Genomic DNA, 24,885 nt, shown 5'->3' on the forward strand with positions numbered 1-24,885 from the left:
AGAGCGCCAGCCCCTGCGGCTTTCACAGAGGGGGTATGTGGTCGGGGAATGTGGATTTCTGAAAGCCCTTCAGTTTGAGTTCAGCTAGAGTCTTTCAGAGCGCTTCCACGATGAGGAAAGATAAGAGAAGATCCTGCCAAGAAACACCACAAGTGATCTACTCAAATCAAACCTGTTCCAGTGCCAGAGGGATAATCACACAAGATCTGCAGCAAGTCACCACTGGACTAGCGCGTGATATAAAACGCTCAGTGCATTCAACTTGTTTTCCCTCAGAGGAAAGAATTATGATTAAAGAGAAGTGGTACAAAGAATCATGTGGAAAACTGCACAATGCGTTGATGCAGGAATGACAGATATTTTTTTGGTCACTTGGTGACAGTGGAATTAAAACTAGACACAACTTTAAATGACTAACAGTTGCTACTTAAACATGCTAAAACACACATGGACAACATTTAGAATAGACATGGAGTCGTGTCTTCTGGGAGCTGAGTATCCGTAGGAATTATGTCCCATATTGGGATGATTCAGCACTCTTGATTTACATCCAACAGCAACATACTGTGCCAGTGCAGGAGGTAGTGTGTGCTTTAGCTGGACACAAGAGTTAATTTCCCATCGTGCTGTTGATGTTGGCCTTTTTATTAACTGGAACCATTCATCTGTACCTATAACCTCGACTTATATTGCAAACTGCAATGTGCAGATATTGGAGAATAAAAAAAACATCATTATCATTGAACGTAATGTGGCGTTAATATTATATATATATATATATGTACAGTATATATATCTTTAGCTGCTAAATGCTCCACTGATGTTCACCAGCTAGTTGCTGTGATCAGACCCTCTCACATTATATCATGTCAATTGATCCAACAATTGCTTCAGTTTATTTACCAAGAGTACACAGTGCCGAAGCTGACGAGAGGGCAGCTGTTGCACTTCCATTCAACCTCTAACACACCTCAACACCATGATCATTTTTTATTCCCATCATCATAACATCAGGTATAATACACTGTCATTTACTGTGTAGCTTTATGAGAAATATCTAAATACCAGAATGAGCTGATGATGGAAACTTAATAGGTCTGATATAAGCTAATTATGAAGCTGTTTGTTGAAATAGTCAAAGGTAGATTTATTTGGAAGGCGATGACTGGAGCTCACCACTAAACACAACATGGCTGCATTTTATATTATTACTACTCATTAAAAGAAGACTTCACGTCTCTAGTTTAGTCTAGCTTCATATAAGTAAGGTTCTGGAACTGGAAGTTCAATGTTGAAACAGAGTAGTGGGGGAAAAAATGACAGAGTCAAACCACTCTGGGAAATTTTCCACAAAGAGGTAGACACATAGCCTCCCATACACACATGTAGTCTATTCATTAGCACAATAATTTATGTGGTGTCAATCTCATTTCCAGCTCCATGTGTCTTCTGGTTAGTCATAACTCTTACAAGCAGATGAGAGATAAAGGCACATGAAAGAGCCTCTCTGTTGTTAGTTAAAAGCTCTTAATTGACCAGATGACACACACATCTACATAGTTACAGTATGTATGTACACTCTCTCAACTTCACTTAACTTTCTCACAATGTACAAGATCATTGTGTTTTTCAGGTGTTACAGAAAAGAGTCGAGCTTCTAACCGTCTCCTTAATGATCCCAGTACTGAAGGAAGTGTCTTTTATCACCAGAAATGCTAACAAAAGCTTTAAGCCTTATATACAGAATAATTGGCTCACCGACCTGTTTGTTGCTAGAGCTCCAGAAGAGAAGCCCGAGGAGAGGAGGTATAAAAACTACATTGAGATGGTTGTTGGTGCTTTAAAAACCACATATATATTTTTTATGTGGATCCAACACTTCAAATAAAAACACTGGAAAAGTGTAAAGTATGGGACCTTTAATGAGTTTAAAGAGCTGTTAAAACACCGTTTCAAACTGTTGTTTAGTGTCAAAGCTCTCACTCTCTCTTGTCTTTAGGTTTCCTTTGCACAAATGTCAAAACTCCAAGAATAAATCTCTTATTTCCTGCCTGGTACTGTGTGTTAACTCTGATGTGCATTGTGTTTCAAGCGTTGTCATGACAATGAAAAAATTTGAGGGAAGTGCTGTACATGTGACCGTCTTGACTACAGTTGCAAAACAGATTTGTCGACTGGGTGGATAATGGATTGCTTTCTCATTACAGTAACGTTTTTTCTGTAAATGTACTGTAGTATTTAACTTCCCCTTTTTCTCTATTCTGATGATAATGGGCCCAGTGTAGGACTAGCTAAACAGAAAACTGTAAATGGTCAGGAGGGAGGACTGAACAAAGTCAGGTCCTGTCAAAAAAATAAAGAGAAAGAAAAGGAATCCTGGGTGGTATATTAATGAAAGACATATCAAACTATCAAGTCTACAGTAGTTCGGGTCCTGCAGCTACTGCTGGAATGCTGGGGGAGTCGCTGTTGTCAAAACAAATGATTGAACTGTTTGGGAGTTACTAAGACTTTCAGGCTTTGTTTGATGACCAGCAGGAAAAATGTGTGAAGGAGAAGAAAATCCTCCTCAGCCGGTGTACTTTTTCTTTGCTCTCTCGGCCTGCTTCTTTCACATTTACCCTCTTATTCATACAGATTTGGCCCCTATAAACACAATGATTGGACATCCCCATTCAGACGTTTGCGTGCACACACAACACACACACACAAACACACACACACGCAACCACACCCTGTCCTTCAGAAATGCCGGCAAACAAAGAGATAAAGCTGAAGTTTTGGGCAAAACAGAGAAGTCATTGAACCGGTTGGGTTTGGCAGTGGATGTGTGACAGTGGCACATGAAACAGGCGTGTGACTGATGTGTTAATATGCTGGTACAGGTGTGCACGCAGACAGAAACTTAATCATGTGAAAATGAATATGAAATAAACACGACAACCTTGTGACACTGAGCTGCTGGTATCACATCAGCCCAGTATCACTTTCTTTTCTGTAACAAGAGCAACAGTTTTAAGAATCCAGACATAAGCTAATACACACAAATAATGACTTATTACTTATTGATACAGTTTAAAGTAACTTTTAATATAATAAATGTTAATTAAGTCAAGTGGCTGAAAAGTGCCACTCCTGGAGCTCATTCAACTATGTAGATTATTTATTTCTTACCACGACATAATGAATTCATTCATTTCATATAGTGACTGATGAACAGAGGCTCAAACATACTGAAGGAAAACTGATGGAAACGGCAGCATGAACAGAAAATCCCTCTGGTTTCATCCTGCTCATAGCTTCTCCTGCACTGCTCCCTAGTGACGCTCGGGGAAAAATGTTTAACGTCACAGTGTCACCAGAGTTGGACCACCAGATGTCACTGTTGCATATGGCATATGTTGTACAAGCAGGGGTCTCCAACAGGTGGCTCGCTAGCTACCAGTAGCTCACCTAGACACAGTCTGTACAAACCATGGGTGCATAGTACAAACTTTAAGCAGCGTCACTCAGTAAATCTTCTCCAAATGCAATTAAATCAAATACACACAATATATTTCACATATGGAAACTCACTATATGCACATATATTATATTTGAGTATGGGTTAAGCTGTGAATCCCACTTCAGACATTTCATAAATTACCAGATGTATTACCTGTGGTTTCAACATGAGCCCAGTTTTCTTTGGCTAAAGTGCATTTAGATCAGCCTGTGATTTTACTCACTAACATATGGTCCCCCAGCACTCTCCCTAATTGTCCATAATGCTCATAAGAATGAGTTTCTCATGCCACCAGAGAGAGCCATGGGAATTTGTAGAATTACTCTCAATCATCTCAGCATGAGACCGTTAGAGAGCGGCCCAGCAGGTTCACCAAAATGCACATGAGGAATGTATTATTTACTCTCCTTGTTCAAGCCTCTTGAGTGTTACCCTGCAAAAATCCATCAAACCACACAGAGATATTCAGTACTTGTTGAATTGCCTAGAAACAGTGAAGGCACAGAGGAGGTGGCCGTGTGACAGCAGAGAATCAAATCCATGTTCCCTTGTTTTGCTTTGAGTGATTCCACTGTATCATACTGCAGGCGTTCCTGCAGCTTCTCCTCTCTTGTTTCCACGTTGTGACCGAACCCCAGGAGTGTCAGCAGGTTCCTGCCGAACTCATATCAGGATGCCATCTGCATAAATAGAAATGTCAGTGTAGCTGTTTCCCAAGGACAGAGTTAATCATCATTTATTTTCCAGAAAATTCAGCCACAAACCGTTTACACCTTCCTCTCTCTGAGGAATGAGGATCACTGAGGAGCCTAATTTATTCCACACAACCCTGTACAGAGAAACTATTTGGCGTGTGCGTCCAGATATGCTTTGTAGTTAGGTTTTTGTGTTTTGTTGACAACCAAAGAGCAGCCTGTCCTGAAGTATAATACCAGCCAATTATGCTGCTAAAACAGACACTGGTTGCCATATTTCTTCAATGAAAACCAGGAAAGGAGTATGCATAGAGTAAAAGCAACGTAAATAAATAAATAATATTGCATTGCAGGCATATATCATTATTCTGCATAATTATTTGTCTTATTCATCTTCCGTATCGAAATTTTGAAGCGTAACTAGTCCCGCAGCTTTGAGAAAATCCAGACAATATATATATATTCTTAGTGATTCGAGTAACCATGGTGACGTAAATGCAGATAAAAGGCGAAATAATTGCCATAGAGAATGAATGGGGAGAACCAGCTCTCTTTGGAGCTCTACTGCTGCGTCATACTTCAACACACACACACACACACACACATTGACAGACACATTATTGTACAGATTCAAATGTGAGGAGTGAAGTACACACACCAAACAGAAGGAACATTCAAAATTTCTCCCGGAATTTTCTAGTTTATATAGCACTTTCCAAAAGAGCAGTTACAAAGTGCTGCACAATTAGTAATAAAAATGCATAAAACTAAACAATACAAAACAATGTAGAACCAAACAAAACCAAAAGACTTAAAGCCAAGAGCAACAGCAGCCTAATAAAAACACCAGCCTGCACTCCATTGCTATTGCACTAACAATGTCATTGTCCTAATTACATCGAGGGAAGATAATGATTGTAATTTTCCAAAGAAATGAAGAAGAATAAAAAGAAGAGATTGACCTCAATATCTTGATGTGATTAAATAAAGTGAGAGAGAGAAAAGACGAAGGGGGGAAAAAAAATGTGTGTTTGAGGGTGTGAGTGTAGGTGTGTGTGTATGTGCCTATAGGGAAGTGCAGTGTACTGTGAATCCAAGTTGATGTGTGTGAGGTAGAAGAGGAGAAAAGGAGAAAAAAAGATATGGTGGAAATGAAAATGAAAGTGAAGTGTCTTAGTCTGGATTCTGAACCTCACACCTTCTTCCATTGAGTCTGTAAACTTGTAAAGACATGAGGAATGTTTTCAGTAGATTCCAGGACAAATTGATTTTCAGAGCATGTCCCTCCCACCCACTGTAAGTCACGTACTGCGGGACGTCTGTTGGTTCATACTGCACTGATGCGAGTGTGCCATTTGGTTCTCCCTGGGTAACCGTGCAGGTTGTGTGTGTTTCTTGCTGGTGACTGGTGTTTTTAAGATCGTGAAGCAGGTGTGCTGAGAGAAGAAACAGTTTTCAGTGATGAACTAAGTCCAAAACGCTAAGTCCAAAATTACAGTTTTGTTTCACAGACTGAAGCATTTTCAAGAAGACTGAGGCTGAAACTGACAGCTATAAGGTTGTTAACAAGGCAGTAACCCCCGACAGCTGCTGGTGTTTGGCGTCACCAAGCAGGACTCTGCCACTGTACAGTAACCTGCTGTAGAGGCACTGGGAACTTTTACTGAAAGCCACTTTTCACTTGGCCTCCTGTATTTCTTTAAGCCCACTGATCTATACAGCAGAGACGCAGAACAGGACACCAGTTTCTGTGTGCAAGACTGTCACGGAGATTTGGATATGACACATTATTTGGATATGAGACTGGCTTGACTTTTATTTCAATTTCCTCCTGTCTTTTCCATGATGACTCAGCCACAGACGCCTTTCAGACCTGGATGCTTCCGGCTTTTGTGTTCATTGTGAGCTCCGTGTCAAATCTGACGTCAATCTCACAGATGATGATAAATCCTCCTGACCTCGGTGCTACGGCAAAAAGGAAAGGTCACCACATCTCTTTCGAGCCACACCTCTGTTTTACAGCAATGACAACAACATTTTTATGCTTTTCTCCAACAAAGCTATTGTTGGAGAAAAGCATAAAACTGTAACATTCTGCATTTGTAAGAAAAACAGACTGAAACAGGAGATGCAACAACAAAACAGTTGCAATTAGTTTGTCCTTGAGGTCATTAAATGACTTTTCACACCAGAAAAAAGTTTCTTCTTTGCACCAACAATATTGATTTTGCAGACTGCTTTCACCCCCCTTACACAAAGCCTTTCCCTACGTCATCTCTGATTAATAACTCAACAAAAATCTAATTATGTTGGACATTTTCCACATAAATATTTATTGATATATAGATACAAGAGGAGAACTCTGAATGCACAGCAGCAGAGGGTGTTAATGCAATGTCCCATCCGTGCGTAAAAATACAGGACGTGCGTATAACACACCTTGTCAGGCCACTGAACTGTGAACTCATTTGTTTGTGTAAATTACTGAGATATTTTTAAAAGAAGGTATGTGATGTGGATAGATACGTGGTCTTGCTCCACTCCCCTGCAGTGCACGTGTGATTACGCACGCGCATTATAATTAAATCATGCATTTATAACAACAGGGCTTCTCCAAAGTGACCACACACACGTCTGTGCTTTTGTGTGAACTAGTCTAGTCTGTTGATGCTGCTGTCGCTATTGATGAGACAGTCCTGAACCACATGACAAACCGCTCTCGCCTCCTCCCTCAAAACGAAAATATCAAATCGTATTTCAATGCAGCTGTTATGAAAGTTATTAAAATGATATCTCTCTATAAGTACAATCTCTATGAGCGATCGCTGAACTCTTGTAGCTCAATATTCACTTATTATGTTGATCTGTTGGGAGGAATGTCTGAGAATTAGTTCACAAATATGATGAAGTTTTCATATAAAAGTTTCTGAAAACATTTGCGGCTAAACTTCAACAATCCCAACAAGAAGAGGACCGGCCTGCACCTTCTGACGCCCGGTCGCCATCTTTTTTACCCAAATTTTCGACGCCAAATTTGGAGAATATGGTGCAATCAAACGAAAATAACAGTATTTTCAAGTCAATACACAATTGTTAACACACTCCACACCTGACCCGGGAAACTGAGTACGTTCTTACTGTGTTAAATAAAAGTATAAAAGTTTTACACCAAGAAAACGTAGAGTATCAGTCAAAACTTCTAACAAGCCCATTAACATTCCATTAATGTTTTATATTAATATTCATATTTATTTACTGATAATTTTGTACTGAAACCTCCTTTTTTTGGGGTTCGGGAGGATTAATTACTGCATTTGGTAAAATATTAAAGGATGTCTTACCTGCAAAGGAGGTGATCCACCGTCTGACTCGGCTCAGCAGGTGCTCACTCAAGTGTCTCTCCAGTGTAGTTTTCCAAGCTTTTGTTTTCCAGGGAGGTTTCCGGGAGCTTTTCCAGGCGATCTGCTGTTCAACTTTCCAACAGAGAGGCTCTGCATCGGGGTGAACTCAGGTCAAGTCCAAATGCAAATGAGGGAGCGGACAGGTCTGCAGCTCTTACGTCAAGATCTGAACTCAAACTATATCATCGTTTTCTCAGGATGTTCTCAAACTGTTTCCTCAATGAAGAAAACTCTATCATCGATCTTTCGATCTATTGTGATGTTTATAATTCTGTATTTGTCCCTTGTTATTCTTTGTTGTCCTATGTTTCTTTTATATTGTAATATCCTTTTGTACAGCACTCTGGTCAGGTATGTTTAAATGCGCTCTGACTTCTGTTTGTGGCACTCGGCCCCATGTCCTGTGGTTCCTTCCCTCATTGTTGGTTTTGGTCTTTCCCTGAGATTTGTTGACAGTAAGAAAAATTTAGAATCTCATGACTCTCATCCTTAAGATGTTAAATCTGCACTAAGTTATTTTTGCCCACTAGAGGGCAGAGAAACTCCAGAGTGAAGCCTGAAAAATACAAAACAATAAATCAAATGTCTGTGTGTGACATTGTCAATTTTGATGCTGTGGGCCTCAAGCTTAATGAGACGTGAGCTTAACCAGCTCACACACCCTTGGCATGCACACACACACACACACACACACACACACACACACACACACACACACACACACACACACACACACACACACACACACACAGTGAAGTTGTGGTATTGTTGAAGACTACTGTTGAAGAGATGTTAATGTGTGCACACATCTATATTACAACTTTGGCATATTCTCCAAATTAATATTTTCAAACATATTTACAACCACTTAAGATGATGGAAGTTATCAACTATACAACTATAGATGTGAGACAAAGGATTTGTGTAGCGTCATCCCTGACATCATCACAACTCCTCCTGTGTTTGTTTCTTCAGACCACAATTCTCTTCTCTTCCTCTCTGGTTCTCCATATTTGGACTCGGTTTATCTTGTCTTTCTCAACTCTTCTCTAAGATGTTTTCCTATCCCTCCCTCCTTTTCTCCTCATCAAAAACGCCCATCTTAGAAATCTGTCATTAATCTTCACTGATCCAGACTAAAACTGATTTCTGCCAAGTCTCCTTACAAGTGCCAAGTATTCTGCAACGCTGGGGAGCCACATGTTTGCCAGAGAGACTCGGAATCAGAGATCATAATTGTGCTTTTAGTTTCTTTTAGCGCCATATTTTCGAATCATATTAAATTTCTTTTGAAATTAGCTGTAGATAATGGCTCTGTTTGCAAACTGCTGCCCGTCTTTCTCCATATTTCCCAGATGCAGAGCTAGGACTTTGGCAGGACCTGAGTTGATTAGAAGGAGTTAATTTCATGGCATGTAAAACCAGGAGGGGGGTTTGTTGTGAACACTGTCTGTAGCCTGAGCTCATGTCTGAGACCTTGCCTGACAGATATAACATAAAGGGGAGGGAAGGCAAAAGAGGAGGGGGCTGGGGTCAAGTGGAAGCGGGGGCCTAAACGGGGCCAGAGGAGGGATGGATGGGTGGTAGGGTATAGAAGGGGAGAAAAGGAAGGACACCTGGGGAGGGGGGTTGTCTGGGGCAAAATGCCTGCAACAACAAGACTTGCCTCGTCTGTGGTTTCAGACTGAAGGAAAGAAAAAGAAAAGGGGGGAGACACAGGGAGAAAGAAGAAAACAAATGAGAGGAAAGCGGGAACGTAGAGAGTAAATACAAAGTTGGGAGGGTGGGGGTTGGGTGGGGGGGTGAGGGGATGTTGGAGGTGCATCAAGAATTTGCCTTTTAAGGGTTACAGTCTCACTCTTTCAAGACGTGAGAGCTTCAGTGTAGCAGCCAAAACAGGGAGGGAGAAGAAATAAACAACAGCAAAAAGGCTGTAGGGAAAAGAAATATGAACACTGCTAATATCTGTCACACTCTGTAGCAATATTAAAGGTCCCATGTTTTACACTTCTCCTGGGTTTTATTTGAAGTGATCCATTAGAAAATATATTTGTGGTTTTAAGAACCAAAAACCATCTCACCGTAGTTTTAAATCTCCTCTCTCAGGCTTCACCCTGGAGCTCTAGTAACAACAGGTCAGTGAGCCAATCAGAAGAGAGGAGGCTCTGAGCCTCTCTTCTGATTGGCTGACTGTTTTCTGAGTGAGAATAAAAAATATAGCAGATTTCAGGTAAACACTCCTGAAACCAAATCCTGCAAAGTTGGATGATGGGTCCAGATGGGCGGGGCTTGGGGCATTGTTGAGGGTGGCGACTGCTTTGTTGTGACATCACAAAGTTACAGAAGTCCTGACGGCTGGTTTTAAGGCTCAGTTTCTGAATACAGGCTGTGTGCATTTCTCTGTGGACTGAGGCTTTGATACTTTCACAGTATTAATATTGAACCTAGACCTGATCTATAATCAAAAAAAGACATGGAAATCTCACTTTATACAATATGGGACCTTTAATAATGCAGGGCATGTGAAAAGTATGTTTTTTCTTTCAGAAATCAGAAATCATCCAAACAATGACGAAGATGCATCTGACATTCCTTCAGAAAACTTGTCACATCCCTCAGTTGTTATATGTTAGGTATGGATTCTGTGATGAAAGAGACCTTGTTTCACAATTGCAACAAACAGGCTATTGCATTGTAAACAAGGGAAGGCTCAGTCCGACGAAGGCTCGGTCCACTCTGAATCACTGGCTTGCACAGCATCCTATAAGAGCTGCCGTCACTGCTGTGGTTTTTCTTGGTTGTTTTCTAGACAATACCAACAATGTGTTGCCCGAGCTAAGGAGAGAGTGCCTGTATATGGGAGCAGGAAACAGAGGGGAGCTGAGGAGAGATGGGTGGGGGTGAGAACAGAGAGGTAATTGTATATATAAGAGTGAGGCAACCCTAGCAGAGGGGTAGAAGCAGGAGGAAAGGGAGAAAGAAGGAAGGGAGAGACGTGTTCTTTGGGATGGGAGGACTGGGAAAGAAGAAGAAACAGCAAGAAAAGGAGAGAAAGGGGTGAAGAGTGAAAGAAGAAATACAGAAGAGCTTCACAGGATGGGAATATGAGTTCTCAGGCACTGACACAAGGGTCATGTGTGTGAGTCCAGAGACAGAGGATGTAGAGGGTGTGATCGACTGGCACAAAGACAAACAGAAAGACTAAGTAAAGTTGGAAACCAAAGAAAGTTGGGGTGTTTGTGACTGTGTGTGTGAAGCAAAGCCGAGCAGTGAGGGGGGGGGGGTGGAGGCAGAAAAACGGGGAGTCCAAATGTAACTGCAGCAGGACTGAGTTGGAGAGAGAGGTGTTTTTAAAGTGCGTATAGAGAAGAGGGGGGGGAGGGGGGGGGCATGCAGAGTGTATCCTTCCCTCTGTCCCTGTAGCGGCACTGAACAAGAGCCAGGAAAAGGGGAAGGGCCTCCCTCTCCCCCTTCTCCAGCTGACAAAAACAGCTGCCCAGGAGCCCGGGCTGGGAGCCTGCTTAGAGGCGAGAGTAAGAGGACAGAGAGGGAGCGAGGAGGAGGGAGGACAGACGGAGAGAAGAGACAGAGGAGAAAGGGGGAGGAGGAAGAAGTCTCCAAGTCCAGCACCCTGTCCACCTATATGGGTTGCGTCCTGAGTTCAGACTGGTGTGGGGAGGACCAGGTGCAAGCGGTGCCGGTGGTCAGAAACCCGTCCCTGAAGAGAAGGAGCCTGGAGAGGAGTGAGAGTGGCAGGATGAGGCTGACAAAGGTCAGTGTGCATGCGGTGTTCACATGAGTGTGTGATGAAATTATGGATGAACAGGATCACGGGGATCAGGCATGAAACTGTTGATATGTACCACCTCGGGCCTCCAGGAGGGGTGCATGTGTTTGTTGTCTGGTTACTGGACATGACAGCTGTCACAGGTTGATGGAGTGACAGAGCAACTTTACAATGTTTTGACTGAGTGAGTTTTTTATTGATCAGAGGTACATTATATATGCTGATCGTCTAATCTATAGTAATGTACAACGACTGTAATGTTAGAATGAACCCTTCATTTTTTTATATTATGCACATGATGTCTTTTTTAATGGAGCCCTGTGAAGTCTCCCGAATTAAAACTCCTGGGAGTTCTACTGCATTTGTGAAAAGAGTTGTGTAGAGACCACAGAGGGTCACCTGAGTCAGAGTTGGTTAAAGACTACAAGTATGAAAAGTAAAAATAAAAATCTGGGGTGTGGCGTTAGAACGACGTGAGTTTAGCCCGCTCCTCATCTCTGCTTGAGGATGGCAGCGCGAGGCTACTACTAGCATAACACAGCCCAATCTCCAACAGAACTGTCAGTGGTTGTGTTGAATTGTGGGTAATGTAGGCGGCAGGAGGAATAATGCATCTGATTCAGCTGCATCAATTTTACTATTTTAATCCAAAAATGCAAGATGGTGTATTGGAGTCAACACAACTGTATATAAAAATACTTTTTAGTGAAAAATATGTTATTTTTTTGTTGTATGTTTGTTATGTTATAGTTTGTGTGTGTGTGTGCGTGTGTGTGTGTGTGTGTGTGTGTGCATGTGTGTGTGCATGTGTGTGTGTGTTTTGTTCAGCCTTGATTGAAAAGATGATGTGGATGACAGATGATGTGGATGACGATGGCTTCTCGGAGCCGAGGCCACATCTGTGCAGATACAATGAGACTGTTGTTGTGATGGCCTCATCACTGCTTGGGAATTACCATAACGTACACACGGGCAGGCTGGAGTCATCTTAGAGTTTTATTAGCCATGAAGAGAGAACACTGAGAGCCTGGACCCTCTGTCCATCACTTTACATCACATTGGATTACAAACAAGCATCAGACTTAATGGCTTTTTCTTTTATCCAGATGTGTGAACTGTCAGGTGCATGTGATGTGAATATGAATGGATGCATATGTTTTTCATGTGTGTATGTGCCTGTGTGTGTGTGTGTGTGTGTGTGTGTGTGTGTGTGTGTGTGTGTGTGTGTGTGTGTGTGTGTGTGTGTGTCTGCATGCTTGGTTGCACTACAGTCCCAGTGGCTCCATATCACATGCTGAGCAGCGTGGGAATGTTGAGCCCTCTGGACTACGTCATCCTGCAGGGACTGACCCCACTGCATGGGTGTGGGAACCAGTTAGATCCCACTGATCATCCTAGAGGAGGAGATGTTGTCCCATCTATTTATGCTCTTTTTTTTATGAACTTGTTTTTCACTTAACTTTCATGGTTCGTCTCCATGGACCTGCAGACAATCACAGGTGTGATGAACGTCAGATGCTACTATGAGTAAGAACCTGACATCAATATGATTAAGGTTTTAATGTCATTATATCCTGGCAAGAACCACGCACATGCATTCCAAATCAAACCCATGCCACTGACTTACTGGAAACACTTGGCAACAGGAAATGATGTTCCACATGCTGCACATGGCGTGATTACACAACTTGCTGTTGATGTTGTGTCAGCAACATAGAAGAAGGATGTTTTATTCCATTTTTCATCATTTGACAAGAAAACAAAACATATCACATATTTGTAGAGTGAGAAGGTGTGATGGTTGAAACACATCCTTCAGACACAACTAAATTCTGTTTTGATTTTGTGTCATTAATGATTTTGTGAGAATTGGCATAACGGTATTTTAAAGCAAGTCACTGGATCGTCTAAAGCCTTCTCTGTTTTCATTCATTGCCCAAATGTGCTCAGCGAGCTCAAAACACGCTCGACTCTGCCAAATCTGCCTCTGTCCAGTGCTTCTTTGTCAGTTGTTGATGGGGAGAAGCTGAGCATCAATAAACAACCTTCTAAAAATGGATTCTTGAAATAAACAGCTCTTGGCAGAGAGAGTCAATAGATCATATGGTTCTCTTTAAAGAACGAAGCTCTGGTGAACGCTGCAGAATTCATGTGGGACGAATCAAAGTGGGCGAGTCTCGAACAGAATTAATGAAACGGCCTCCTCGAGTGTATACCCTTGTAATGAAATTATTTTTCTGATCTGTAATATTACGTGTTATGATCACAAACAGGCTACATTGGCATTGAAAGCTAAACGTCTTCATATGTTGGCAGGCGTCATAGAAAGAACATATTTAATTCGCCAACATGCACAGTCGAGGATTCAAGAATGAGAGTCTTTAATGGAATCACTTGGCGGATGAATTTTAATATGAAACATCCTCTCTCTCACCTTCCTTTGCCAGGGAATGGCAGGATTTCCATGCCAGCAGCTTGGCTCGAGGGCGATGTCAGTCCAGCAGTCGGTCCACCACTGTGGTCCAGATTGAAATGTCTCAGCAACTATCAGACAGATTGCCTTGAAATTCAGTACAGATATCCTCATCATCAGATCATTATGAAATTTGGCACAGACGTTCAATAACATCTCAGGATGAATTGTAATAACTCTGGAGCTCCTCTGACTTTTCTCAAGCTGTTTGATTGTCCGATAGTTGAAGTGGTTCTGATCAAGTGTACTGGCACCTTAAAGGAACTATTTGTAAGTTTTGCTATTGCTACCTAGCCACCGTTAGTATTAACAGCTGTTTGCTTATCAATACAGAGGAAACATTGCACAGAGGATATATTATAACCTCTTGTATTATGAAGACAACAATGGCCAAAGTTTTTGTCAAGTGAAAATCACCACCACCCGTTCCCTGCAAGAAGCCAGGTTCATCTGCAAAGAAAACGTACAAATAGCCCCTTAAAGTCATGTTAAGTTCTTTTACTGTAATGTAATACAGGTGTGGTGAATACCATTATCTCCCATCTCGCTGCTTGTTGCTTGTAATGGTAGCGATCTACAAATTTATGTTCCTTTTTCTCTTTTAACCTGCTGTTTGTCACCATTGAGGATAAAAAGTTCATAAAATTCATCATCACACCAGTTCTGCTCTTTTTTGCATGTGTTGTTGACTCTAGAAATATATCGAGACCTGGCGCTGTGACAGCGGTTTTAGATGTATTTTTCTAGCTTCTCTGTAATTTTCTCATGAACAACAAAGTTTAGATTGGCCATGACCAATACTGAGGCCTTGAACCACAGGCATTCACTACAAACACACACCCAACGCAGGAAGGAACACTGACCGGTTAGGGTTAAATATAGACCCCCAACATCCAGAGTAAAATACAACATAGTAGAAGTAGAATAGAAATACTTCACACACTCCTCCGTGTTAGAAAAAAGGTGAATTCCTATGTAAAGCCCGGGCTCAGGGGGTGGCTGTCGTAGACTAGATTCCTGCGGCTTGAAAACAATGATCTGTCCCAAACTCTAAGCAGGATTTGAGGAATGCTTGTTGTGTAGCAGGCACACAGATGAAAGCTGATCGAGGGAAAAAGGGAAAGACATAAACCATTTCCTCCCTCAGTAAGTCTCCAAAACCCACCAACAAATCCGTACACCGCCCTTAAAAGAAACACCTCACAGCAAACTATTCACCAAATATTTTCTTTTCTTCCACAAAGAAATGTGGAGCTTGACATTCGGCCAAGTTTTGAAAAAAACTTTTTGGGACTAAGCAGCATTGGCTGACAGAGAGAATTTTATCGAACTCATCGGCACAATAAATGTGCACACGTGCTTGTTTGTGTCTCTCTCCGTCTCACCCGCTGTTCCCACTGCTTTCTCGCTCTTTCACTCCTTCAACAGCTGCACCTTATCAGCCTTTGGCTTAGTGCTGTCTTACACAATCCTTCGTCAAGCTACACAGCCCCTTTTTCTAGCCTCCTCCTCCCCTCATTTCCTCTCGGCCCGGGCTCCCACTCTATCCACGTCTTTCTCATTTACCACCAAGCACGATCCAAGTCCTTCCACTTCCTCTAGACTCTAAATTCTGTGTTCCAGACAGGCTAGACAAAAACACACCTGGCATCCCCTGTAATATTTCATGCAAGATGAAGCACCTTGCATTACGGTGTCGACTGTGGTCGTTTGGTGCGAGGAAAACTTGGTACCACATTGCAAAAGTGTCATATTGTCAAATCAGCTCTAAAATGATTCCCCTATTTTCCCATATCTTCTTCTTTTGTATCCACTGCGACTTTGTTTCCCCCTCTCTCTTCATCTCCATCTTTCTTCCAAAATGGCCCTCCCCCACTTTTCTCACCGACTCAACCCCTCATTCCAATCCCAAGCATCGGCTTCCTGTCTCTCATGGTCCCTCAATATTTTGTTAGTCTCACACATGACCCCCCTATTACCTTTTTCACCTCACTGCTTCGCTCCTGACTTTTTAATCCATCTCTCCTCCTCTTCGGCTCCCTCCTCTTTTCCCTTCACTCTGCCACAATCCAAAAGAAAGGGAGTCGAAATTCCACAAACAATCAAACCCCCCAGCCCCCCAATTCCATCAGGCCTCCTTTTCTTTCTGTACCATGAGCCGGAAATGCCTGGGTTATGAGCAAAAGGAATAGACCGCATTACTGCACGTGTTGTTTGGCGGGGTTATTACTGCGTACGTCATGATTCACAGTCACGTTCTGCACTGATTGGCAGGGAAATACTGCACAGCCTTCATACCTGCATGTCAATCTAACACATATGGAAGTGACTAAGAGACTGAGGCAGCAGACAGAAATAAAGCTCTGTGCATTAGCAGTCTGAGGCTGGGGAATATTATGGGCTAACAATTTAAAACAGGCAACTAGAAAAAAGGAATTCACCTATATGGGCATACGAAGAGTATAATCATGTACAGACAGGCTTGGCAAAGAATCCAAGATTTATATCGTCATGTAAGAAAATCTTTTCTTGTTTTAATTATAGAGGATCAGCTCAGACTGCTGTGTAGTTTAAAACTTGAAAGATTCTGTGATGCTCTGCGCACGTTTTAATTTCAAACACTGCATCTACATCAGCAAGCTTATATTATCAGTATTAATGACTGTTTGAAGGTGATATGACATATAACAATTCTCTGGAAACTCATTAGCTGCAGAAAAGTTATATCAAAAACACTAAAATATGAAGAAATGTGCTTAATAAAGCAGCAGAACCTGGTGTTAACTGTCCCATTTCTCTTATTTCACCACTAGATGTTGCTACTAACACACTAGTCACCCTCTGTAGCAGTGTTAATGCAGATGTTAATCAAGGCACATCTGTGTTTGTGTGTGCGTGTGTGTGAGCTATACGATAAGTGGATACCACACAAAGCCCACAATGATGTAGGGACTTTACAACAGTGATTTCCAACCAGGTGTACTTGTACCACAGGGGGTACTTCTGCAGTTACGAGGGGGTATTATAGAGACACAGAGACATTATTATAGTATTATGGATGGAAATAAACACACATTAATTCAAATTGGTGAGTTAACGATCATTATTCCTTCCTTCTGGCAGAAAGCAGATGGCACAGGACATGCCTCCCACTGATCCCAGTCTTATAACGACTTATCACACCAGGTGTTACCATTAAAACTTGTTAGTAGGTGAGCAGAGAAACGAAAAGATAATGGATAATATTTGAAATATCTGGCCTCTGCCAAGTGGTAGCAGCACAAACACAAACCTGACTGACTGAAAAATAGAAAAACAGAGATCAAGCTTTGAAAGAATATTGCAAGAATATCTACTTTTGTTTCTATGTTCACTATGAAACTAATTCTGTAGTTATTTTTATCACAATTATTAACGTTATTTATTGTAAACTATCAAAATTACTATAATGTTGGATAGCATAAGACACTGAAAAGGTGTCACAAGTGCTCAAATAAATACTTAATCTAACAAAGTTCTCTCTGGATTGTGCTGAGGTTTTTGTAAGAATATTATAGTGATTGATTCAGCCAATCCGGATCGAGTATCCTCACGCTCCCCTCCAGAAACCGGCCAATCACGGGCTGAGGTTCCAGTAATAGTACTCCGCACACGCTCTTAGTTACATGTAGCCCCGCCCCCCAGCCCCACTAAAGGAGGGTGGACCGGAGCAAAGAAAACAAGTTATCTCATAGTCGCAAGCCATGTTATTGATGGCCTTCCTGAGAATGAGGGGCAGCTCCTGAACCTGGGAATATGAGTAGCGGGAAAATGAGCAAGGTAAGTCTGCTAGTCTGGGAAGAAAGTTTTGTGAGGGGTTTGGACTGATTTTGCGTTAGTTTCGCTTCATGTATTTACTTAATAATCAATGTTTGGAGTCTGTGTGGAATTTGGATGGATGTAGGATGTGATACTGACTTTTCATGCGCATATGTTGCGCACTTTGTGAATTTCACTGTCTTCTGTTTAGACGCCATAACTTTAAAATGATGAAGATGATGACGTTTCGCCTGTGTGAGCAGTCCACTGTGTCAAAGCCTTAATGTTTGACCGCACTACAGTCTGTTTACTTACAGTGTTGCTACCAGATATTTTTTGGAGGCGGCTCACCGAGGTTACTGTAAATCTGTGCTGCTCATTAAGGGCTTTACCATACCCGACCGTATGTTTAGAGACAGTTTCACTGCGTTAAAACCACATATATGTACTTTTTATTACTGTTTTTTTTTCAGTAGGCTATATATGCTAATTTAGACTAGCAATTATAAGGAAAAGTTGTATGGACTTCTAGTGACTTGTTGCTGTTCTCTGAGAAGTTGCTCGAAGTGTCGCACTTCATTAAACTGACATTAAATGGTCTGAATAGGGTCATATGATACATCGAGCAGCCCCCCCCCACCATCCCCATTGTTACTGCGTCAGCGCCAGTCACTTAGTATTAATGTCCTGATAGAGCTGTTTTTTAATGTGCAAGCTTTTTCCTGCAAATGATGAGGTGACAGGTGCTTTTATTTTAAATAACTGCAGCTACAAAAAAGCAACCAGTCTTAAAGCATTTGATGAGTTTGAATCAGTACATTGTGAGGCTGAACTAGGAATAATATCTCCTCTTTATTTCTACAGTAACTTTCCTTGCGTATTCCCAGCTGTAAATCTAAAGAGGCCAATGCCAAGGGCAAGAGCTGAAGAGGCAGTTTGGATCAGCTGCCACTGATTCCTCTTACTCATCACTCATAAATGGACCAATCTGTGGTGTGATGCAGACCTAAAGTTTGTGTTTCCTGTCTGATGCACTGAGTTTAAGTGGAATTTGGTCGGAAATTTGTGCCTTGTTGAAGAAAAGTAGGTTTAAATTAAACAATTTGTTGCTTCCACCTTTGTCAGATTGTGATGACAGGCTAGGGGTGTGTTTGTGTGTGTGTGCATGTGTGTGTGTTGCACAGTTATCTGAAGGACACATTAAAAGCATAAGCTGAGTAAAAGTCTGCTGTGAACAAAAATCTGCCATATATGTGTGTGCTTGGTGTTGTGGTCCGCGTGTGTGTGTGTGTGTGTGTGTGCATGTGGACACTGATTGATGACTGTTGCGTGGTTCATACGTTGGCCAATTAGTGTTGGCTCCATATCATGATCCCACCTTGTCAGAGTTCCTATCCCCCCTCTGCAACATGAGGAAAACAGCTATGGATTAGGAACAAGATAAGATTGTCCACTCTCCTCCAACCTTTCCTTTACCGATAACAGCGTGGTAATTAGCAATTTTTCTCCTATGTGAACCATATTTAATGCAGATAAGCGTTTATCTGCCTGCATTTTCCTCAGATTGGATAGAAAAAAATCGGACTTTCTGGGAAAACTTGGCCAGGAAATTCAAATAAGTAACACACCTCCTCCTCCTCCTCCTCCAATAAAAAAACACTGTTGCCTTTGAGCAAGGCACTTATATAGTGACCAGCAAATACAATCCTATGGTTGTGTTCAGTGTACAGCAGGTATTCTATATTTGTAATTATTGGGTGTAACTGCGAAGTTTGATGGTGCAGAAATGGCAGCGTGATTGCTTGTGTTTATTTGGGAGACCCCCTGTTTGCTGCCAAGTCAAGAAGCTGAAACAGAGGCTGGTTCACATTCCCTTGTGCCAGATGCAGTTACACTGAGCTCAGATCTACAGTAGCAGCTATTCACTCTTACCTGGAAAATCCTGCAGCATTAAAACGGGATGGATGGAAATGATTCCCTCCTGCTCCAGCAGGCGCAGCAGCAGGTTTCGTAGGCATGTGTTTGAGGCTGCGGTCAGATCAGATCTGGTCTTAATGTGCTTAAACATCACTTAATTGTCACCTCTGGATGATGTCATACACTCACTGAGGCCACTTCACAGAGCATGGGTAACATTTTGAGGCAAAACAGATGGTGCATTTTGCCAGTAAATATGAACAACTGCAGCAGGGGGTGTTGGTAGCGCTCCTGGAGCAATAAGGCCATTCTGTGTGTGTGTGTTTGTGTGTGTGTGTGTGTGTGTGTGTGTGTTTGCAGCAGTAGTCCAAGGGAACGGGAAGTGTAACATGGCGGCAAGCTGACCTCACCTCAGGAACAGGCAGTCTCTGTTCCCTCCACTGCCTGTCCCACCCTTTGGACGCACACGTGCACTTACATAGAAATGAACCAAGACACATTTATTAACACACACAGCGGCCTAGATGCCAACAAATGATGCAGGAACCCAGATACAAGCCCATGTCAAACGCTTTCAATACAGGGTGGGATTCAAGTGCACAAGAAGTCACAAACACACCATTGAATGACTGTGTGTGTTGTGGTGCATTAGCAGATAACACCAACACACTGAGATTAACAGCCATCCCATAAATGAACAGTTTCGTCTTGCTGTCCATTTCTGATGCACATTAAACCTTCCTGCCACAAAAAGGAGACTCAGGTCATTTCCACTGAACCCAAAGGTCAAGTCTGTAAATTTCCTTTTAAGGACCTGAGAATGTCTCCCCTGGTTGCAGAAGACTAAGTAGGTGACTGTCAATGGGAAAACCTGCTCTGCATTCACAACATTTGCACACCAGATGCGATTTGACCTCAGAAACAGTTCACCTGTGTTCATAGAGCTGTAACAATTCATCGATTAGTCAGTTAAAAAGGTAAAATGTCAAGTATTCATTGACTCTAGCTTCTTAACTTAGACGCTTTGCATCTTTTCATTGTCTTATGTGAGAGTAAACTTGATATCTTTAAGATTTGGAGTGTTAGAAACAATAACCGATGTGAAGTCATTGTCCCGTTAGCGACGGAGCTAACGATCTTGTTAGTTATCAGTTGGGGATGGAGCGGCTTTCCCCCCTTCAATAACTCTTTGTGAATGGAAATTATATACCGTCCTAGGAACAAATACCAGGGGGGAGTAACCAGCCAAGTAGACCTACAGCAGAAATAGAAAGAACTGGGGCTGAACGATATGCAGTATATATATTGTGATTATTTTGGCACATATTGCAATTGCGATATGTATCACGATTTCAGTTTTTATTTGATCACTCAGAAAACAGTGAGCCAATCAGAAGAGAGGCTCCTCCGCGGACTGAGCTGTTGTTATTAGGAGGAGATGTAAAACTACATTTAGATGATTTTTTAGTCCTTACAACTACAAATTTATTTTCAAATAAAACACAGGAGTAACCAGGTGGAAAATATGGGACCTTTAATCAGCAGAGTAAATTATAAAGAAGACAGTTGTTAGCTGCAGCCATAATTCATTAAATGTGAAAGAGCTAACCGTGCCAGGGATGGAATGAGGAAAGAGTGAATGGTCGACTTCATGCAGCTGGATTTGGGGTTATGAGAATAGACTGTGAAACACCTGCCACTTTTGGCAGTGTAGAACAGACACACAGTCGAGTGGTTGTGCTTGGCCTGTAAAATAATGATCCAAAGGGCTGAAGACAAAGTCCCATTATAAGTGACGGTCACCGAGGTTTCTAATCAGTGAGAGGACTTTCCCCTCAGGGGTCCTTTCGATAAGTGCCCTCACCGACCATCTGCAGCTGAAGCTGAGGTCAGTGTCCAGTCTTGCAGTCAGTAATGAACCACTCCCACACAATGCCCATCATTGTCTAAATATCAAGACTATATTTAGAAAGAAACAAGAGGGCGGGGGCCAGAGAGTTTCCAGGGTCGTGTGTGCGTGCACGAATGGCTCTCTGTTTCTGGGTATTTGTTTTTACATTTGTATGCATAAATCTCTGCCTGTGTGCATCTCTTGTGTGTGTGTGTGTGTGTGTGTTTGTGTGTGTGTGTGTGTGTGTGTGCGTGCACACGTCCAACCCCTCCCTCATTCAATCCAGCTACTGTTCTGTGACGACTGGCAGACGTGCAGGGAGGAAGGGGAAGGATCTCTGGTTAGAAAGCATCTCTTTGACTCCAGAAACCTGTGGCTCCTTTTTCTGCCAGAAGGCTAAAAATATGAGAAAAAGGACTTCTTGTGCGTAGCAGATGTTGTCGCGGAGGTGGGGTCTGTCCTGGCACACGAGGGAGGGGGGGGGGGCACAGGGACGGGAAGAGGAAAGGGGAAGGCTGTCTGTTTCCACTGACTGTCTGCAGGGATACACATCTGCACGTGAGTGAGTGCGTGAGTTTTTCTTCCTGAGGTCTCAGGTAGCTGTTTACAACTCGTGTCACTAATGTGGAAATTCAGGGAGGTCCTGTACACATGTACTGTATGTCTGTGAAGGTTTGTGCATCAGTGTTTGTCAGTGATGGCAGATGGATCTAGTCTGGTTAACCTGTGTGTGCATCAACAGTCTGAGTGAAAACATTGATTTGTGCATTTTCTGCTAAATGCACAAATCGATTTGTTCAGATTTTGAATGTTACACTCTGTTTTTGTCTCAGGCAAGCAGAAATGTAAGTTTCTTTATTAGTGTGCTGTATACTGAAGAACACATGTTGTACCAGAGGAAGATGTTTTTTATCCATTACAGCGGTGACAGTAATTACTATCCTGGGGACTGGGCTCAGCATCACAGGTTGTTTTTAGTGCTCGTACACTAAGACTCTACCAGCTGTTTTCTGCTTCCTCTGTTGTAATCCTCCTCCAAGTTGTAAACCTCCTTCACTGTGGTTTCTTCTGCTGGACTCCCAAGTTGAGTTGAGTTTCAATAGACTTGGTTCCTAACTCACTTTGCACAGTATTTTTTCCTTGATTGAGCTGTGAATAAATTGGTACTTGATGTGATAATTTCCCCATGATACAGGACTCATGCTTTGTAGTTTCCAGGCTGCTGAACTGACATTTACATTTACATTTAGTCGTTTGGTAGACGCGTTTATCCAAAGCAACTTACAAGTGAGGGACAACGCTAAAGCTTCAATGCAGTAGGACACCTTGAAGTAAGTATTAAGTGCTAAGTCTATTCAATAAGTGCCAGAACATGAGGTAAAGAAGTGCTAGTTAGGCATTGAAGGTGGTTGGAGAGGAGGTACTCTCAGGATATATGAGTCTATGAGAGATTCTTGAGCATAGAGAGGAACGTCCCTGCTCTGATAGCATTCAGTAGCTTGTTCCACCATCGGGGAACCACAAACGAGAACAGTGTGGACTGCGGTTGCCTTGTGTTCAGGGATGGCGGACGACGTTCCTTGGAGGAACGCAGTGGCAGAGAAGGAGCATGAGCCTGTATGACTGAGTTCAATCAAGATGGTGCAGACCCAGAAGTCGCTCTGAAGGCAGCATTAGTGACTTGAGCGTCGTTGGGGCGGCCATGGGATAGCCAGCGTTAGTCAGTTAGTACCTGTGTCTGTACTAAGAATCGTTCTGTAGTGAACTTTGTGTCTTAATTGCCTAGTTCTTTGTGAAAAATAATTAACCAAACAAAATGTAGCTCCACCTCTGTGTTTACTGTCAATCTCACCTGTTGCCTCTGCCCTGTGTGGCTCTCCCACAGCAGCATGTTGGCTGCTCTCCTCCTCTCTCTCTTCATTAGCTGCAGTTCTCCTATGACCCTCTCTTGCTGCTTCAGCTGCCACCGCAGCCCTGGTTGAAGCCTGGAAATATTCAAAACAAATTAATCGGGTAGCTAATCGCACTGGTCGGATTGTTTAAGTGCATATACATCAACGTATGGGAAACACTATGCTTCTATCATTACCTTAATTAGCAGCCTGCAAAGTCCTGTTGTTGATGTAGCATAATTGCTAATGCAACTTACCCTTCAGCACAATGAGCAAAAACGTTTTTTTGGGATTTTCCGTAACAATTTTTTTAAAGATAAGGCAAAGAGGTGGATGCACATTTATCGTAACATAAGCCTTATTTATGTATCTGAACAGGTAGCCACAGAGTTCATTTTTGGCTAGTATTTTACTTGTCCAATGAAGAGGTGTTGTCTTTGAATCCTTTATCTTTCTTTAGCTCGTCTTTTTCCATTGTGCTAATGTTTGTGAACTAATATTCACTTGTATTTCACTTTCCTTTGTCTCTCCTTCTGGTTTCATATGGTGCATTCTAGTGACAGCTGTCAAATACAGCATGCTTTCTCTGCAGAGATCAAACCTGCAACCTTTTGGGAAAAATCAGTGGTCGCGCTAAATGCTTAGCTAACATATTGCATTGCTATTGCTAAAAGTAGTCCACCTATTATTGTCTACTTTCAGCATTTTATGCCCTCATTGGATAGCCAAGTAGAGAGGTGAAAGGAAAAGAGGAGAGAGAGAGAGAGAGATGGGGTTTTACATGCCACAGGGGCTGTGAACTGGGGACGTTGTGGTTCACGGTAGGCGCCTTAACCCCCGGGGGCCACCATTGTCTATTTTTTATGGTCACTGAGTCAGTGACGATTTACCCTCTAGTTCCCTCACATGAACATATGTGCAGCAGCTTATATCTGTGTCAAATATGAGACCTTGCACAGCATGCAGTAGCGGAGCCGCGTATCACTGTCTGACCATGATTGCCTGTGGTTGGACCATATAGTGGTCTTGATTGTGTCTGAAACAGAAGGAATGCTGCCAACCTCTCCTCCGTGTGTTTATCTCTGAGCCCACAACACCGCTGTGGTTTAGCTAACAGTCACTGGCTGCTTTTTTAAACTCACCGTGGGCCCCGTGTGTATACTCATATATGCTTGGTACACACACGCACACACACATATATTTAGGTTATTGCACAAGTTCATAGATGAGAATGAGGGCGTTCTGTAGAAGGAGAAGTTTGTGCACTTTTGTAACAGTGTCAAAGTCTGTATCTCACATACTTGGGCAGTAGGCTTGTCAAGGCACAGCTAATGAGCAAGGAATAAATGACGTAGTTAAACTGGTCATGAGACGGAGGAGCATTTGTTATGTTTGGGGTTCAGGAAAGGGTGTAGAAGGAGAGCCAAATCATGGAGTCATAAAAACAGGATCAGAATAAGATAAGATAACATGAAATTTTAATGAAGCCTGTGTGGACTTGTGTGGTTTGTTACTGTGAGAAAAGT

At 42.3% G+C, this 24,885-nt stretch overlaps 1 protein-coding gene across 4 annotated transcripts in view; it reads left to right on the top strand.

Moving 5' to 3' along the window:
• Positions 1-11,021: 11,021 nt before the first annotated feature.
• LOC111230706 (tensin-2-like) overlaps positions 11,022-24,885 on the top strand; it is a 65,446-nt gene continuing 51,582 nt past the window's right edge. For 3 of the 4 annotated variants that reach the window (XM_022757525.1, XM_022757527.1, XM_022757526.1), the window contains exon 1: positions 11,022-11,373. In XM_022757525.1, coding sequence (XP_022613246.1) covers positions 11,245-11,373 — 129 coding nt within the window. In that variant the 5' untranslated portion in view covers positions 11,022-11,244. Of the gene's footprint in view, positions 11,374-17,591; positions 17,681-24,885 lie in introns of those variants that run through there. The other variant, XM_022757528.1, reaches the window with a different exon arrangement.

This window comes from Seriola dumerili, unplaced genomic scaffold (genome assembly GCF_002260705.1).
Source record: "Seriola dumerili isolate Sdu_G_001 unplaced genomic scaffold, Sdu_1.0 BDQW01000283.1, whole genome shotgun sequence".
In the NCBI taxonomy this organism is placed as follows: domain Eukaryota; kingdom Metazoa; phylum Chordata; class Actinopteri; order Carangiformes; family Carangidae; genus Seriola; species Seriola dumerili.